At 38.7% G+C, this 20,236-nt stretch overlaps 2 protein-coding genes across 2 annotated transcripts in view; one reads left to right on the top strand and one right to left on the bottom strand.

Annotated features, from left to right (window-relative positions):
- Positions 1-284: 284 nt before the first annotated feature.
- On the top strand, positions 285-8,529 carry znf330 (zinc finger protein 330). Its single transcript, XM_039815347.1, has 10 exons — positions 285-390; positions 1,205-1,439; positions 1,529-1,548; positions 1,650-1,720; positions 2,953-3,029; positions 3,917-4,043; positions 4,159-4,263; positions 4,439-4,485; positions 5,643-5,760; positions 6,732-8,529. Exons 2-10 carry the CDS (start codon positions 1,320-1,322, stop codon positions 6,983-6,985), a joined length of 939 nt encoding a protein of 312 aa, XP_039671281.1. The 5' UTR covers positions 285-390; positions 1,205-1,319; the 3' UTR covers positions 6,986-8,529.
- An 8,905-nt stretch (positions 8,530-17,434) lies between these two features.
- The window catches only part of inpp4b (inositol polyphosphate-4-phosphatase type II B), a 285,453-nt gene continuing 282,651 nt past the window's right edge, over positions 17,435-20,236 (bottom strand). Inside the window, exon 26 of the mRNA XM_039815294.1 lies at positions 17,435-17,490. The gene's annotated coding sequence lies outside the window, so the exon portion shown is untranslated. The remainder of the gene's footprint in view (positions 17,491-20,236) is intronic.

The following is a 20,236-nucleotide window of genomic DNA, read 5'->3' on the forward strand; positions in this document are numbered from 1 at the left end:
GAATTCAAATACATTTTATACTTTAAAAATAAGTCAGAATTCAAATAATTTTTTTCACATGGGGCCCTAATCCTCTTCCGTAGGACTTATCACAGGGCTGTTTTCCTCACTGTGTTGCTTTCATGTATCAATACTGCAACAGAGCTAACATCTGGTAATGTGAAGTTATTTAATAGGGAAATGGATAGTCTAGAAAGTTCAACGTACACTAAATGTGTTTATTAGTAATTTAATTGTAAAGTATAGGAAATAATGTATATTTAATATTTGTGAGATAACCTGCTTGTAACATATATAACGTTAGTAGGAACGAACAGCTCGACAGTATTTCTCAGCCCGGACGAATTTTCAGACCGGACCTACAAGAAGTCGGGAGTGCTGATCATTTCGGTAAAAATTTGCAAATCAGACTATTACATTTTAAATGACACTTAGATTTAGCATTTTGGACCATTAATGTAACTGCTAGACACCCTTAATATCAAATATAAACAACAATAACTAAAGTTAATTTAATGTATTTACCATGTGATTCTATGTGTCAGAACAGTCTGCTGTCTGCGACAGCTAGCTAACGTTAGCCAACATTAACAGACATGTTATAAACTAATCGGTTAACGTTACCGTTCATGTTTTTACTTCATAATGCGTCAATGTGTTATCGATCATTGCCTTACTTATTCGATTCTGTGTGTATTTATGGACAAGAGAAGTCAAATAAAACAACTTTACTACTACTTACAACGTTACTTACTAACTTAGAAGTTTTCCTCGGTTAGCTTAATTTCTTTATAAAATAGTTGCGTCCCCACAACAGCACTTAGCAAACTAATGTTCCGTGTTTGCAGCAAGGGAACTAGAAAGAAGGAAAGTAATACAGTACGTAATTAGAATGTTGTATTGGTGCCAGACTTTGGTGTAGTTCTATTGAAGGACGCACATAGGAAGTCCCACTAAGTTATTGCGTTAACCAGGGTTCAAAATTAGCCAGCCAAATGCTGGTAAAATATCAAATTGGCTAGTAGATTTGCTTTATTAACCAGCCAAAAAAACAATGGTAATCCAGTGGCTCCTAACATTTTAACATTCACTAGCCATTTAGCTGTTGGACGAAAAAGTTAACTTTGAACCCTGTTGTTAACGTATCATATCTGTGTTGTTTCACCTTTTTAAAATTAATCTTTCCATTTTTCTTGGTTTGTAGGTAATCAGACATTAGCTCTGTGGACACCAGCGTTAATAAACCAGCTGTTATCTCCGTGGACACCAGCCATTAAACCAGCTGTTAGTGCTGTGGAAAGCAGCTTGTTGAACCAGAGATGCCCAAAAAGAAGACCGGTGCCCGGAAAAAGGCTGAGAGTCGTAAAGAGCGAGAGAAACAGAATCGAGCCAATCGGGATGTTGTCGATGTTGCCAAACACCCCTGCAACTCTAACATGGTGTGTAGCTAAGACATAATGGCAACACTCAAAGTATCACATCTGAAGTACTTTTTCTGATATTGTTCTTTATTGTCTTGTTTTTGTAGGACTGTGACAAATGTCAGAGGTAAGTGACTGTATTGTGGTATATAACATTTATTTAGGTAAAAGTATTTCTAGTCAACCACTTAAAACATTTTTTTCTCTCCTTGTTATGTCACCTGGTAGAAAACAGAAGAACAGAGCTTTCTGCTACTTCTGTAGTTCAGTGCAGAAGCTGCCTGTCTGTGCTCAGTGTGGTGAGTAAACTGCACAGAAATGTGGAATGTTTACATGTATGTTAAGAAGTACTTTATGTTACTATAATGTTAAACATCTTACTAGTTAATTCTTCTCTCAAATCTTACTGTCGTCCCTGCCCTGGCTGTGGCTCCCAGCACTAAGCTCATTCACCAAGACATAAATCCTTAGAAATAGATAATGAATCACTGTAGTTTTTAACAATAATTACTTTAATTAATAAACAGTTGTAAATAGTGCATTTGTTGGGGACTATCTTCAGCCACAGATGTGTGACTATTTACAGTACAGCACCAGGAGAATGTATAAGGGATCAACTCAAGTCATAATGAAGTAACATGTCACCCAGTGCAACAGTGTGGTTCGTTGATGTGTTTTTAACAACAACAATGGAGGACTATGGCACAGAATAATAAGATGCAGGTATATCACTCTTTAGCTGCACAGACGTTACATATTTGTTGGATTAGTTAATTGTTGGTTTTGGTCTTTTAATGGGATTCGTTGATAATTTAAAAAAAAGTCCTGTAAAAAAAAGAAAAGGTCAAATTTGGTGCAGCAGAGGTCAAGATATATCCTGACTTTTAGTCCCTAGGAACGCATCAGGTTTAAATAATGTTGCATCCCCCACTTCCCATACTGCAACCTGACCTAGTCTTTTGTTTGACCCTCCTTAACAGTTATTGTAAAGGTCTTTTAATCCCCACGCCTCCAGTTTATAATTCAGGAGAGCTGCTACTCGCACGCTTCTGGTGGAATAATATGCATTGTTGTGACTGGTTGCTATTGCTGGCGCCGCCGGAACGCAGCGCAGACGCTCCTGGTGGAATTTGGCCCTAAGAAAGCTCCTACAGAGCCACAGAACACAGAATACATCTGTTTTTACTGAGTAGGATTAACCATGACAAGTAAGCTGATCCTCATGTGTCAAAACAGTGGAGTGCACCTTTAAAGCCACTACGTCTCGATGTTGAAAATATTCTATTTTGGCGCCTCCAAGGGGTTGGTATCTAAAAAGACACATGGCAGACAGCAGGACACTCCAATTATATACTGCAATAAATCTGTTTCTGTTCACAAACTGCTCCAAACCGCTCTATTGTAGTCCAGCCTTAACTTCCGTAACAAAATATGGTGTTTTTTGAAAATCAGACCATATAAACCTATTCTGATATAACCTCTAAATACAATAATGAGCATGATATGAGCACTTTAATGCTTGTGTTGTCAGGCAAAACCAAGTGCATGAAGTCATCAGATTGTGTCGTCAAGCATCCAGGCATCCACAGTACTGGAATGGCCATGGTGGTAAGTTAGCAACATTTTTTTTTGTTTTTATTATCGCACCGCAAGAATACTTCTTTATGTTTTGATCCATCCGCACTTATCAATCCTTATGGGGACATTTGGTTGTTGCAGCGACGTAAGAGTAGGTACAGTACTAGTTTTTTAAAGTGTGTTTGTCTGTTAATAATGTGTTGGGTTATTTTTAGTTCAAGCCATTATTTGCAAGTGGGCTTTTATTCATTAGGTGTGTTTTTACCTTGACATGACAACGCAATTTATTTCATCTGAAACAAATGATCCTTACAATGCAGTAAATTCTTTCTTGTTTAAGGTCAATTTATTTTTATGTATGTAGGGCTGGGACAATATGCTTTTGTCCTGATTTGATTCTTTCAAGATACATGGGTGCCGATTCAATTTGTATTGTGATTTTCATTTATTGCACTTCTAGAAGTATTGTGATTCGATAGTATTGAGTTTTGTTATTTTCTTTTCCTTCTTTAACTAAAACAAAAGTTTAATAATACACTTCTAGGGACAATATATCATGAGACATTTCTAAAAACTAATTGTTTACTATAAAGAATGCACATCACAAGTCCTTTACAACATTTGTAAAGAAGAACATAACATGTTTTTTCTGCATTTCATGCTTTCAGTCTGTTTTGCTGGAAACGGATATGATGTAGTTGCCGCCGGCGGTACCGTATAAACGATGATTGGTATAAAAAATAATAATAAAAAAATATAGATTCTAGGGGAAAAAAATCGATTTAAAAATCGTTGCAAAATATCACGATACATACAATTTTCGATTTCCCCCCCCCTAGTAAACAGTGGCATCAGAAAAATAAATCATGGCAAACGCTTTGCTTTTTTTCCGTTGTAATTTTCTTCTTAACCACAAGGGAGCAGTATGTGACTTCTGTGAAGCGTGGGTGTGCCACGGCAGGAAATGTCTTAGCACTCATGCCTGTGTGTGTCCTCTGACTGATGCAGACTGCATCGAGTGTGACCGGGCTGTCTGGGATCATGGTAAGACACCCCCCTCCCGCGTTTGTTTGAAATTCACCTCACATCAGTATCACACTTAATATCAATTCATGAGTTACTATGAGCAAATATCTGTGTGTCTAAACTCCCTGAACAGGAGGGCGTATCTTTCGCTGTTCCTTTTGTCATAACTTCTTGTGTGAGGATGATCAGTTTGAGCACCAGGCAAGCTGCCAAGTCCTCCAGGCAGAAACATACAAATGTGAGTCATTTGGTTTTCCTTTCACAATCCCATTCATTGGATTTTTTTTGTGGTTAATGGGGAAAGTGAAGTTTATCTTATCCATTGCAGGGAATACTGTCTCGAGGGTATTTGTGCAAAAGAAGGAAGGTGATCGTTTACACTATGTTTTGCCCTTGTATACATTCTATTTTAGGTGTTTCCTGTAATAGACTGGGACAGCATTCCTGTCTGCGCTGTAAGGTGAGAGGAACGTTAACACACTGCAGCTCAATCTACAAAATGCACAAGTGGCTTGGCAGCTTATGATGGCATTAGTTTCCAAAGCAATTTTACTGATACAGCAGATTTCATTACAGGTAAACTCGGTGTACTTTACATGAAAAGTATAGAACCAGAAGTCCCATGTAGAGGAGAATACAAGTAATAAAATACAAGAAAGGGAAGCAACTACAAAAGAAAACAGAAAAACCACCTGTCTAGGTCGGTTAATAGAATACATTTGCTTAGCATTTTTAACATCAGCAAATAAGGAGCTGTAAAATAATAGAAACAATGCATTTACATACAATCCCTGGTAGCAAAAGACATGGTAACTGATAGTCTTCAGTTAGCTGAATCTAATGAATTTGGTGCTACAAGCGTTTTGTCCTACAACAAAACCACATGTGACCACAGGAAGTATCCCTCAGGAAGTAAAAAGTGTGTGGGGAAACAAAGAGGACATTTTGGACTGAAAAGACTGTCACTTTGGAAAAGTTTAAACGGTTGGTGCCTCATATTAGCTTCAGCTGAACTGAAGTGTGCATTTTTTCACAGAATGCCCTCGGTGGATTTTTCCCCTTGTCTTTTACTGGACTCATGTTAGGAAGGGAGATTTCCACAGCCAGTATGAGGAATACCTCTGAAAAGAAATCCAAACTTTTCGTTTTTGAAGCCCGTAGATCAGTCCCAACAGTTCTATAAATACTGTCTGTAAAGTGAATTATTATTCAGCGTTTGTAAGAAAACAGTTTGTTTGTCACATTTGTCTTAACATTGATATACAATGGAAATAGGAATGGTCAGACAAGCTTTATCAAACTGTACAGGAGGAGAAAATACAGCTGGTATATCCTTCTCAGGCGAGAAGGATATACCAGCTGTCAAGACATGAATACGTTGCTTTAATTTTAATTAAATTTGATTTATACTTTTTATTGATCCCCAGTGGGGAAATTACAATTTTAATTTCATTTTAATTGATTTAAATAGATGTGGATGAATTACATTACTTGTCTTAATGAGCCTGAACAGTCATGTGATTTCTTTCTCATATTTCAAACCAGAACTTACATTATACATCAAGACGTGTGTGGAACATTTCCATGTGATGATTTCATTCAACTGTGTCCTCTCAGGCCTGTTACTGTGATGACCATGCCAAGAGTAAGGTCTTCAAACAGGAAAAAGGCAAAGCCCCGCCCTGCCCAAAGTGTGGTCACGAGACCCAGGAGACCAAAGACCTCAGCATGTCCAGTGAGTCTCAGTTGTTTTTCTCGTAAAGGAAGTTGCAGCAGCCTCGACTTCCCTGCTGAATGATTTCAAGAAATGAAACCGAAAGAGTGAAAACAGGGACATTTTCAAGGAATTTACTTTATTTCCCGTACAAATTTGAAATAATTCCGTTGACTGTTGTTTGTCCACTCTGAGAAAACTCAGAAGTGTTTTTCCTCATTTCACATTTTTATTCAACTTTTACTTGCAATGTATGGTGATATTAACACATTTACTACACTTTTTATGAGAGAGCTTTATAAAAGAGGTGCATTGGACCAAATGGCATTTAAACCATGTTTTATTAGATCCTCCATGACTAATTCAAATGCAACATTGCAGTGTGTAACCAATGTGTACTGCGATGTAATTGAGTTATTGCGCTTTGAAGGTTCATCCTTGAACAAGGAAAAAGTAACTTGACCAAAAGGAAAAGATTTTTTCCAAAGTGTTTAATCAGGGACCTGATCCGTTTTATATTTGTCTACATTAATGTTCCTTTCTATTTTGTTTTCACAAAAAAATAAGATGTTTATATGTGTCTTGTGTCGTACAAAACGAGCAACAACATATGACTTTTCCAGCTACCCAGATAAGAAACAGAGCTGTACTTAAGAAAAGGGTTAAAAATCTTTATTTATCGTGCAGCGGAGGGAATATTTATTTCATCCATGCCAGTCTTTCAGGATTCTGGAAATACCTTTTTAAAACCGGGGTAAATGATGTTCAAAAACCTTGGGTTTTGGGGTTTTTGAAAGATCGACAGGTATTTATTTTTCAGGTGCTTAGCTTTGTTAAATTAACTTTTAACACCGAGAAATAAATGTAAACTGCAATGGATCTGTAATACACGAACACGATTTTCTGAAACCTTCCCTGACTTTTTTTTGTGTCACTTCACCATCCCAGTAAATGAAACCAGAGCTAATGTCACATCTGTGTGTTCTCTGCAGCCCGCACGCTGAAATTCGGCCGCCAGGCTGACGTTGATGATGACGATTACGATGACGGAGCGTCAGGGTACGACTCCTACTGGAAGAACCTAGCATCTGGAGGCGGCCAACGGGACGACGATGGAGAGGATGACGACTATGAGGAAGATGAGGATGACGATGAGGAAGATGACGATGAAGAAGAGGAAGAAGAGGATGAGGAGGAAAAAGCTGCTGATTCCATGGCTGGTCTTAAACTGGACGGGGCTGCCTGAGCCGGGGCAAAGACTGGAGAGCACAGTCCCATAGATCCAAATGAGTCTCAGCGGATGTTCACTTGTTACAATGCAGGAATTAATAATGACATACTTTAAGAATTCAACAACATAGCTGGTATAACTAAAGCTAGGTATCAACACTAGTACTGATATACTTACTCTGAGGAATATAAATGTTTTTCTACAAAACTTCAAGCAGCCGCACAGGAACTAGAAGAATAGTAAAAATGTACGTATGTATGATGCACAATTATGAATCTGACCAGACATTTAAAAGAGTTAGAAAAGAAATTGAAGTTTCTATAACCATCCCTAGAGACGACTTGTTTTCTGCTTTGTTGTTACATCCCAGGCTGGATTAATGCACTAGGAGGCCCCATCGCTGAAATGAGCTGTAAACCCATTTTTATTAGGAATATGCACCATGTACATTGTGACACAGGCCCTTCCACAAGACAGCTAATAGAGTTGCGCAGTGGGAGGCCCCAAAAATGTTTTTTCAAAACTTAAATTCCCAATTCAAAGATTACCTTGAATGATTTTCTGCATGTTCCTCAACATAAAAACATATGAATCTCCTGTTAAATGTAACAATGCTATAAGTTTATGTTCTGATCATCAATTATAGTTATTTCAACTTTGTTTCGGAGATATTATGTTTGGCGTGGTGGATGGCTCTAAATACTACAATACCCATGATCCTCTTCTGCTGTAGCTACAGAGAAGAATACGGTCACAGGTGCAAGTTCGAGCTGTAGCTTGTAGCTGTGAACAAAAATGGAACTATAGTTGCCAAATTGATCCAAACTTGACCCAAAAGCTGAATGTGAATTTCTTCAAGCTGCAGTGTTGTCATCATTAAAAAAGAAGAAAAGAAAAAGTTATGTTTGTTTGCTCGCTGGTTATTAGCAGCACAACAGAATATTACTGTAAGTCATGTCAGTGATTAGATGATTCTTACAGAAATGGGAGTCTTAGTTAACTTCTCTACTTATGTTATTCATGTGTACAGACTCATACCTTTGATACTTTCTAAAGTAGTTGGTCATCCTTTCTGCTGATGATGTGACTTTTTAAACTCTGGGTACCTGAAGTAACCCCTCCCACTTTGCAACTCAATAATGCATATTAATAATAATCCTTGAGGCCCTAATGACTTGAGTTTATATTGTTACTTTAGTGGTGTATATTCCAAAACAAATGAGCAGCTAATTAAATCCCCACCAACCACACACACACACACACACACACACACACCCACAAAGCCCTTGTGTGTGTGGTTGGTAATCCAGCCCTTGTGACAGTCTGAAATGAACGTTCATGAGATATTTAATGTGTAATAACTCTGGTTCTGCTGAGGAATTAATTTGCAGTCTGTTGTGGTAATTGAATTGGGGCTACCCTGCTTCAATGCAACGCAAATGTCCAAACAACTTGACATATTTGCCCTGACCCTCATGTAATCAGCTGCATTTGTGGAGACATGTTTGTGTTAACTATATGCCATTAAACAATAAAAATACTATTTGAGTGATCATGTTCAAATGACTGGTGGTTTTGATCGTTGTGGCTTAAAGGCTGACTAAACTATTAATCTGTGCAATTAAAAAGAAATCTATCAACAGCTCCCCTGATCGTACTGGTGAGTAACAAAGTGACGAATCAGAGGAGGAGTGAACTTGAAGTTAACATAAAGCGAGCAGGGCGTGTGTGAGTCGGTATCCGGAGCGTTATCTGGTCCGCACTCACTGTCGCCTCAAGCGTTAATAATGCTTAACACGGACCAATGAGACAAAAGAGCTTTATAAGAACAAGTGAAATGCAAAAATGTGATCTTGGCTTGTTGCTCCGCTGGGTAGGAGAGAGACCGCTGCTGCTACGCAGATGACAGACTTCATGACGGCGCTCCCCGTCCAGCCCACATACCCCGGAGACCTGCAAGCGGTGAGCTGACTGTGTGTGTGTGTGTGTGTGTGTGTGTGTGTGTGTGTGTGTGTGTGTGTGTGTGTGTGTGTGTGTGTGTGTGTGTGTGTGTGTGTGTGTTTGTGTTTGTGTGTGTGTGTGCGCCACAAGTGTAACCAACCTGTAGCCTAACTACACCTCTGATTCTGGACATGTAGTACATGTAAACATTTTCATTTAGGAAGACAAGTGGCAAAGTTTGGTGCGTAATGATCGGAGGTGCGTCAACTTGGTGATCCACGTGCGTCCACGGGAGACATTTCAAATGCTGTCGGTGAACCCTGCACCATTATGGTTATTTGGTTTAAACCAAACAAGGCACCAGTACCGTACCGCCACTGGTTTAGTTTCATTTTCATTTTCAGTTGGTGCAGAAGACATGATCTGGTTCAACAACAAGCTCCTCCATAGGAGATACAGCTATAGCTCACTTTCGTTTCAGTTTGCACTTTAACCTTAGTGTTGCTTACAGATGAAGTCTGATTACTTCTAATGCCAAATCGAAATAATTTAACATGTTTTGTTATAGGCTATTAGGCTAATCTTGATGCATTTCTGTATTAAAACCCGGCACATGTGGGAAATATAACAATTAGCCTACATAGGCGCGGGAAGTCATTTCCAGCAGGGGGTGCGGGGTGCTGGCGGGGTGCGCAGAACAACTCTACCTCTGCCTCCCCACCCACCACCACCTCCATGAAGTAGGCTACATACTGCTATATACTACCGACGCGAAATATATAGGCACTAAATCACATGCCAATCACTACTGGTCAAAGATTCCTTTGCAGCGCCAGGTTTAAATCCGACCTGCGGCCCTTTGCTGCGTGTCATTCCCTCTCTCTCTCCCCGTTCCTGTCTATCCACTGTCACTATCGAATAAAAATAATAAAAGATGAATGACTAGTCCAGCTGAGCGGCGTCAAGTATGCCTTTCCAGTTCAATAAACCAAGTACTGCCATCTGACTCACACATCACAAGACAGTGTTACAATTAATTAAATCATACCAAAGCATTGTATGGCTCAAGACTATGGCGATATAGTATTCACTATAAATCACCCAAGCAGAAAGCACAATAGTAATTCTGAAACGTGATTGACTGAAGATACAACAATGCCATCACACAACACAGCTGAGTGAAGGTTGCAAAATAACAGTCACTTAGTCAGCTGGCACTTCACAAACTGCAAAAGCCAACATATACTGCACTGACAACTAAGTCTCACACAGGCCTATAGCAGCATCACAAAATTATGATGCAATACGTCTGATATGCATGGCTTTTCAATAAACTAAACTAAATATGTACATTATCTGGTCACACGGTCACAACAGATTATATTAACCTACTCAATTTACAGATAGCATAATAGCTCTTACCTTTAGAAGTTCTAATTTCTTGTCTTTTTCTTTGCAAAAAGTCACATCAAACAGTCCAAGCCGCTGCAGCAGTTCGGCGCTAAACCCTACTACAGATGCGCTGCTGTGTGTTGGTAGAACTTTACAGGCAACGCAATAAATGTCTCCGCTATTTAAAGCTATTTATTCGCGGTACATTTTTTATACCAGCCGCTTCTTTCTCTCCCTTTTCCACACTTTCACTCGCTGATACAACCCAATCTGACCGGGGATCAGTTACAAATTAATTCCACTCTTTCAATCTCAACTCGTTCTTAGAAAACTGATCTTGATTCAGTGCGATGTAAACAACCTGCTCTATGCCCACCCACCTTTATCATTAGCCAATCTACACAGTGCATGCGGCCTTCTCCCAATCATTACATTAAACAACTTTTATTTTATTCTGATTGGATAATTATCACCATAATGATTAATGCCCATTGGGTAATACGGGCTTGATCGCAGTTTGCCAACAAGGGGTGCTGCCGCCAACAAGGGGTGCTGCCGCACCCCCAGCACCCCTACTTCCCGCGCCTATGTTAGCCTATGTCTGACAGCGAGCACGTATAAACAAATCAGAACGCGAATTTAAACATCCGCCCAAATTGTTTCTGCATACCGTGGTAAAGTTGGTTTTATATTGGACGTTGGATATTCGACACATTCGAAAAATCTATTATGCAGATTGCCCTTTAAACCTATTCATGTCAAAACACTTTTGATGAACTCAGCTAACCCCCCTACACATTGCACAAAGCTTCTTTTTTAAAAAAAAACATCCTTTAATCTTTTAAATATTCTTTAATGTAAAAAAATGCTTTAAATCTATTATGTGGCCTGACCTTTTGACCTATTCATGTCAAACCACTTTTGATAAACTCAGCTAACTCCCCTACACATTGCACAAAGCTTCTTTTTTCAAAAAACCCATCCTTTATTTTTTTAATATTAAAAAATGCCATAAATCTATTATGCGGCCTGACCTTTTGACCTATTCATGTGAAACCACTTGTGATGAACTCAGCTAACCCCCTACACATTGCACAAAGATTCAACCCTTATTATAGAATTAATCACACTTCTTATTATTCAACCTTATGGATCTTCATGTCTATTTCTTACATGTTAAATGGAAAGGTACAAAAAAAACCCTCTTTTAAATAGTAGCAAGAATCAATCTCACACAGTATCAGAGACGGTGTCCAAACATTATTATCATATTCAGAAAGACGGAATACGTCAGAAGGCTCAATCATATTTACCATAAGAATGAAGTGAACTCTTTTTCTTGATTACTGTAACGACATAGCAAACAAAACAAATCTGAAGACCAAACATAATCTGCTAAAAACCCTGGACATAAATGTCACTGGTTAATGTCACATCAGACTAGTGCCTTATAATTTGTGTAAAGAATGTGTTATGTATTTAACCATTAAAATAACCTGGTGTGAAGTTTGAACATTTACTAATTTCATATCTACCCATACGGCGAAGTCAAATTTTCCATAAAGCTGATAATTAAATTATGCAATGCCATCAAATGCTTCCCCCCCTTTGGTTATTTTAATATAAATCAATTGGAAACGCCGCTCAGTGCAATTATCAAAGCTCTCACAGAGTGAAAGTTGAGAAGAATCAGAATCAAACTGACCCTCCTTGTCTCTAACATCATTAAGTGCTGTCAGAGCACAAATAAAATTCAGTTATTCAATCCGTGTGTGGTTTCACTGGAAATAGCTTATTTCTGTGAGCGAAGAAATAGTGAACAAAAATCATTATAACCTACATCACGCATACATTTCTTAACTATACCCAAGTCATTCCATAGTAGAAAATGTATCTATTAGATAATCTTTCAAAAGTCTAAGTCAAATGTGGTGTCTGTGTGTCGTCAATGTGGAAAGTGAAATTACTTCAATGTAATAAAAGATCCACAAGGAACTTTTCCTGAGTTCTAAAGCACACAACGAAATGGCCTAGGTCTTTATACTTAACTTCAATATTAACAATATTGCTGTTTAGGAATAATTTACTTTCTTTCATCAATCTATCAGTTGAGTTTGTGTGGTCATGAGGAACCACATAAGGTACGAAACCCCTAATTAGCCCCAATTTAGTAGCATTCGTATACCAACCATCCTAATGCCTCTTATTGGAACATAAGAGTGGACGTAAGTTAATCATTACAGTAATATTAGCTCTGTACTAGTACTTATTGTATTCCAACCACCATTTTCTCATTGATATGCAAAGCAGTGAACACATCACTAGTCTTTTTCTCCATGTTCTTCACTATTGTTCCTAGAGTGTTTTTGTATGCAAATATTGGGAGAAATGGTTACACGTGATTTATCATACTTTTCTCTCATCAAAAAAAAATGCAAAAACCATAAACACAATAGAAAATCATAAATGCAGTAATGAAGAATAAACACACTACAAATGTGGAAAACCCCCCTTGTTCTTCTTGAAGGGTACCTTTTTGAGTCCTTTTCTGTCCATCTGCTCCTGTGTGTGTGTGTGTGTGTGTGTGTCAAAGCACACTGCACTGAGTCACAGAGGAATGTCAGATGCTCCTCAAAAGAATGTGCAGTGAGTGTGTGTGTTCGTTCAGAGAGAGAGAGGTGGTGTGTCCTCTGCAATTGTGAAGTATATTCTGCTGTCACTGTCAGAGAATTTATGTGTGGTTGTCAGAGAAGAGATCAGTATCACTGCTGTCTTCTGAAAAGATTTTAAACAGCAGGCTACAATACCAGTATGTACAGTAGCTTCTGGTTTTTCCTCCTTGGAAAAACGTCTTGTTTTTCTCCTCTCTCAATGTGTTGCAAACAGTGAGAAAAACTCCAGTTTTCCCTGTCGCTTCAGAAATGGCACGTGGGTGACTCAGCAGAGGATCTGCTCGTCACTTGTTGCAGGTTGTAGAAAAACCTGTCCTCTTCTCCACATCTGGAACCTTTTGTAGTGATGCGTGTATCCAGGTGGCTCTCCCTGGAACCTTTCACTGCCCTGTGTCACTGGAACGATCTCGATGGTCACCGTCTATTTGCCAATCCTTCCTCCTGAAGTTGTTATCACCACAGAATCCCCATGCTTGACACCTGGATTCTTACGGCCAAAAGAGCAGAAGAAAATTCTCACATAATAACCTAACCTATCATTTCCCTTATACTGCCGTGGAAGAAATAGGTGTTTTTGTTTATGGGCCTCTCCCTACGTATGTCTAAATAAAGAAAATCTTTAGAGCAAAATTCTTTGGAGCAAATCAGAACCAATAAAACAAAAACAATTACTATTGCATCCCCTTACACTACTGTCTCAATCAGGGGGTAGATGATCCTTTTGTTTACAGTTGAACTATCAATTTTGTCAATTTTGTTCTCAGCTAAGCAGATTTTCTCAATGTACAATTGTTAACTATTCTAGCACTTTGGTTATCCAAGGTCTTTTAAACTGGAGCTACAGTGATGTCACAACAAATGTTTCAAACGTCTTTAGAAAAATGATTTAACACTATTTATTTCCCTTGCTACTTTATTAAACCCCTTATCTCTTTATTAAACCCCTTATTTATCATTGCTACTATATCCCTCCTATTTGAGACATGACAAAGCTCATGACTCAAAAGCAATATAAATAATCTGTTTAATATTCTAATCCTTAACAAATCCTGTTTATCTGTAACAAAAGTTCAATAAATAATTTCTTTAGGGGAATTTTCACCTCAGTAAATTTTTCAACGTCAACATCAACTAATTTAGTTAAAACAATTTGTTGATACAGCAACTCAAAAACTCATTAGAGTATGATATGAAATGTACTGCTTTTAGGATTCAATCTCATTTAAACCTGCATTTATTCAATATCACCATTAAACTAAGACGAATTACCCAAAATACATTGTTTATGTCATTTTTTTATCTCCAGTTTACAAACCAAAGTAACACTAATTACTATCTGCTAGTTCCAAGAATCATTACAACTTAAAGTTTTTAGCCTTCTATTTATCCAAATCATTACCTGTTATGGGAAGCATCATATCATATAACATTCAACAAAAATGTATATCAAAATCATTTCTTTAAACCAAAATTTCACTTGCACTACTCATGTTTGGTTTTAGCTTGTGTCTTATCTCTGTGTGGTGTGTGTGTGTGTGTGTGTCTCCTCCTCTGGCTGTCCTCTCTCAAAGAAAGAAGGATTTCTCCAGGGTACATATAAACACACTGTTATTCTTTTTGTAATTTATGGCATCATTAATTAACAACTCAATGTATTCCTCATAAAGGTGTGTCAAGGTGTACAGTTTACCATCACCCAGACTATAAAACGATATTTACTGTCTTTTCTGCTGGAACACTGAGGAAAGAAAAACGTTAGACGAAACAACAGAGGATGAAAACCTTCAACATTCCCTGCAGAATGTTATGTTTAGCTGTGGGAGACATTAGGTGCTCGAGCATAGACCCACATAGACCCACTGCATTTACTGCTCGAAGGTCCTGAATGAAACAAAACTTTAACATTCATAATTAAAATCATTCTTCTTATTTATGTTACTTGAGAAAATAAGTGCACGTGTTGGAGAATCTAAACATGGAACTATAACCCCCATCCGTCAATAAAGAGTTAAAAACACGGTCGGATTTCTGTCGATTACTTCCTGTTTTAGCGTGTACTGATGTATTCTGGGGCCTAAAGTCCGAACGCAGCTTGATGACTACAGGTTAACAATTTGTCTATCAATCCACGTCACATTTGTGTGTTTTGCCCAGAGATAACGCTGTACCTGAGACAAAAAGTGGTGAAACATCAGTAGATAAAATGTCGTTTTTACCGTGTGAATATGCATCTATTTGTAGTCACACGTTCACTGAATATGTGAACACTGTGAATACAACACATACGGTTGTTGTATGGGTTTTCTATAGTCTCCTGTCGATGGAGACAAATAAACACATCAATAGTGTCAGTCCAGTCAGTCAATTTTACAAATAGTCCCAAGGTGTCCTAGGTCTGTCTCCTCTTCTGTTGGAGACAAAGAAACATGAATGTGAGCTTTTGAGTTAGAATTTCTGAAAAACTTCTGTAGTTTATCAGTCAAGGTGACAGCCACTGGACATGTGTATATGCCAGTAGACAAAAGAAAACTCATACTCGTCCTTTGATTTGTTAAAAAAAAACTTTCAACGTAGTCTTCATCAGGGTCAAAAGGTGACAAAAGGAATGCATGTAATATTTGTGATTCCTTAAGTTTAACTACTGGTGTCCCAATTTGTTTTACCGTAGTCAGGAGATTAACAGACTGACATGGTACGTGTTCCATTATAATTTGTAAACAAATGCGTACTTTTAGGCTGCAACAAAAATATGTCAGCCAAAGAGTGATTTTTATCAAACCCACAACTTTAAAGCCAGTGGGCAAAAGAATAAACATTCCTAAGACCCGTGGGTGAAAGAATGTCTTCAATTTCAAATAGACATTTTCAAATGCAATCTGCATAACACATTTTCAGGACACTCCGATGAAAGGGAGAAAGAAACAATGAACATTTTCCTTTATTATCTAGTTCAGGATCCTAAGGATCTGAATATACATAAACCAGTTTACCAGAGAGCTTCTGATTTGAAGAACAAATCACTAAACCCAAATTGTTGCTCCCGAATCAATTAAAAATCAAATTTTCTTCCCTTGTATAATTAACACCATGGTAGGCAATTTGTATACTCATCACATAAATACATTGAATAAATTGAGCTATTTTCCAAAAGTTGTTTCTATTCAATGTGCAGTATTTTTGTCTAATTTGATCTGTCTATCGTGTAGGGAGTGTTGCAGCGTGCAAAAAGCATGTCTTCATTGCAAGCATGTATATGTACGTGTGTTCATGTTACCCTCCTGAAAAGATGCAAACGTGTCCTCCAGTCTCTTAGTCCCACCACCAACTCCATCCCCCACCTTCTGTCAATCTGCATACTGCCGAGGGTCATTTGTGCTGTTCTTCGGATGAATCCCTCCTGGGGTAAGGACAGTCATAGGACCAATGTCCTCTCTTGCCACAGTTGAAGCATGTGTCTTTAATCACTGCCCTATCCTTGCCATTGCCTTTTCCTCCTCTGCCCCTGAAGACCCCTCTATTTGTGCCTCTGAAAGCTCCTCTGCCAGCACCTCTCCTTTCTTGGGACAGTGCTGCTACAGTTTTCATGAGAGTCAGCTGTGCATTGTCATTGTTCTGTTGTCTTTTCCTTTCGGCCTTTTCTTTCCTGTTAGCCATGATTTTCTCAGCATGTCTGGCATGTCTAACAATCTCCGTCAGAGCTGAATCTTGCAATCCAATGCATGTCTTCTCCACGTGAGCTCGAATGTCAGGGAGCAGCCCACCCAAAAATAAGTTTTTGAAATGGGCTTCCCAAAGTTCAACCACCGCTCCGGCGGCGGTTGTGCTTGCAATGCCGCTGTGTCGGTCAAAAGTCTCAGCCAGTCGGTGCTGGAAATCCTCCACCGCCTCGTCTTTCAACTGCTTGGTGTTTGCCACACGTGACATATCAATCCTGACCGTAAAAGTGGTCTCTATCCCGGTGAAGAGTTCCTCCAGCGCGTCGTTGTAGTCATCATTTGCTCTATTATTAAGAGTTGGATGATGAATGACTGGATCGTGGGTCGGATCTCTAGGGAAAAGGTTTCTGATCTTTGCATACTCCATAGGCCCAAGATTTTGCATCAAAATGCGTCGTATTTCTTGAACAGTGGGCAGAAAAGTCTCAATGAATGCTTTGAGGGACTTGGAAAATTGCGCACCAGAGTCTTTACACGGGGGGAGATGGCTTGTGGCTCTTCTAATGTCCGTTTCAATCCAGGGTCTATACAGCACACCCACTCCTCCCTGTGTAGCAACCTGAATCATTGGGAATGCATCAGCTTCATCTTCGTCTGCATCCCTCTCTGTTGTTCCTTCTGTGGGGGCTTGGAATGCTGATAATTCAGCGCCCGCGGATGCACCAGGGTGGCGGTGAATTGGGTGGAGGTTTTGTGCCCGCTTGCGCGTCCCGCCCGTCCCGCGCAGCCTTTTCCTTGCTGTGGTGGGGTTTGGGTGTGGCAGTGGAACGTCGAGACCTGGATCCACGCCTTTCAAACTCGGATAGAGAGGAGAAATTGTGTCAGTGACAGTGTTCATGTCTTTTTTTTTTTTTTCTCCGTTTTGTTAGTATCACTCATGTTTAACAGTGTCGTCTGTTTCTGTAATTGTTTTCTCTCTGTTATCAGCTTCTTTCATCCACACATTAAAACATGCCTTATTATCCTCAATTTGTTCTAAAATCTTTTTTTTTTTTTTTTTTTTTTTCTTTTGCTTTCTCTCTTTCTCTTCTAAAGCGTGTTTTAACATCCTTAGCTTTACTAGACTTAGAGATCCATTTGGCGGAAAGCCAAAGCTTTTTGACCAATAACAGACATCTCAAACAATCCGGTCCATATTTCTGACACATCTCACCCACAATGGGTCCAGATGCTTCAAAGGGCTTCGATGGTTCGTTACCCATGATGACAGAAGCTTTTATTTTTTCAATGTGATCGTCACCACAAAGCGAGGTTATTTCTTCAGCAAACCTTCGTAAAAACCCGGGACAGCCCTGCAGACAAAAATCGCTTAATAGTCAAGAACCTGCTTAGGGTGTCACAGACTATTTACTATTTTATGTCTTCTGCAGTCCGTCTCTAAATAGTCAAGAGCTTGTTTAAAGTGTCACAGACCATTTTTTTGTATAAGTAGTCAAGAGCTTCTTTAAAGTGTAGCTTCTTCAAAGTGTCACAGACTATCTTATAAACAGTCAAGAGCTTCTTTAAATTGTCACAGACTATATATATTTTTTTTAATTTATTTTTTATTTAATAGTTTCTCAGACTATTTCTGTTCAATTGTAATTGTTTTGGTCTTCAGACCCTTTTGTTAGTTATCAAACTAACTTTGTTGACAGTCCACAGCCTGTCTCTTCTGTAATCTATTGTCACACCCGTATCAAAGAAATAATCAGAAATATGTCTGTCTGCTAAAGGATGTCACTCGTAACCCAGTTATATCTTTGTCCTATCTGACCCAAAAAATACCCAGTTACTCACTTCCCAAAAGTCAGAATTAGTTTCATTTATTGTCTTTAGTTAAGAGAATGATTTCGCCAATTATTCATTACTTAATTCGTTTAGCAACAGTTGCTTGTTTAGAATGTTTGTTCAAAACCTTGAATTCGCAATCCAATTGTAATTAATCAATTTTATCTTACCCGTGCTGCTTGAAATTTCTCCCTGTTCGTTTTTGACGGAGTGGAAAACAGTCAAGAGCGCTCCGCGGTCCTAACCCTCTTCTCTCTGAAAAACCTTTTTAAAGGTTTAGAGGTATGAGGCAGGTGATTTTTGATCCCTGGATAGCCAGTCATCAGCGACCCAACAGAGCTCTTTTCTCTGTTAACTCATCTATCCTGCCGACAACGCCAAACTGTCGTGGAAGTTTTCCTCGAAGCAGCAGAGTTAGTGATATTCATGATAAAATAAAAACGAATAACGACTGTTTGAGAATTAAACCAAAGTTTGGTCTTTGAGTATTTATTTACATTTGCAAATGGAGAAAACACAGTTTCAAAGGTACACGCAGCACAACTGAAAATGTCTTTCTAACCTAAAGTCTAAACATCCAAACATCATATAGTGAAGAAACTCTGTTAAGCCACCCCTCTAAATGTATCTTCTAGTATGGCCATAGTTGAAAAGAGGACATCATGAAAAGTCAAACCATTGTCTCACCTTGCCCTCTGCTCTCTGTTCCTAACATTAGCCTAAACAACAGTTTATCTCAGGAGACAGAAACCTACGTAGTTCTCACTGTCGTAAACAGTCATCGGCCTTCTCCACTTCTATCTAAGCAAAAGACAACAATGTGAGAAGGTTCAGGCTAGTAGAACTAAATAACTCTACTGGGCTATAGTTCACGGTTGCCAACTATTTCACTTGGAGCCTTTTGAATCTACACATGAAGAAGCTAAATCTTGTGGCGTTATGAAAGAATCAAACCAATGGTTAATATCATTAAACAAATGGTTAAAATAAAATTTGCCACCACACTCCCATACCAAAGCTCAGTGTTGAAACCACTCACCAGGAATTTGAACAACTGTTTACTACTTGGTGTCTTCAATCCTCGGTTGCTAGGTAACCATACTGTACACAAACAATAGGTACTAACTAACAAACTAACGGTTGTATGCTTTCACTGAAGACACAAAGCGCAACTGTAGCATCCATTTTCCGCTAGAAATTCAATTGTTGTAGGCTAAACTTTAGAGACAAAACTTTCCTAATATGCCGCCAGCAACGTGTTTTTGTTGTTACGTCACAGGGTGTGAATAGCTCAGCCGTGTGGCCGAGGCTATTTGTACCAGGGGTGCAAATAGACACTCCGATTTGTGTTTTTCACTCCAAACCAATGCTCCAAACTAAAAGTGACCTAAGAATAAGGCCAGAGTACACCTGCTGCTACTTTATCATACTGGTCTGAATATGTTAAAGAGATTTGTTGGGAAAGGGTTTGGCTATTACCACACAGGATTTTCTCAATCAACAAAGTTAAAGAGATCTCTTTTAAAATGCTTCACAGGTTTTACCCAACTAACCATTACCCGCAGAAACTGAAAAAAAGACATTGCTATCTGCTGTACTTTTTGTGGAGAACTACACAAAACACTGGTACATGTATTGATGGTCTTGCCTACAGACCAAGAAACTTTGGACCAGATTGTCATATTTTATCGCTGATCACATTTACCCTCAATTCACATTACTTTGGAAAAATGTATTGTTTGGATTCACTCAAAATGATAGGAATTTATGTTCAG

This window comes from Perca fluviatilis, chromosome 1 (genome assembly GCF_010015445.1).
Source record: "Perca fluviatilis chromosome 1, GENO_Pfluv_1.0, whole genome shotgun sequence".
Lineage (NCBI taxonomy): Eukaryota > Metazoa > Chordata > Actinopteri > Perciformes > Percidae > Perca > Perca fluviatilis.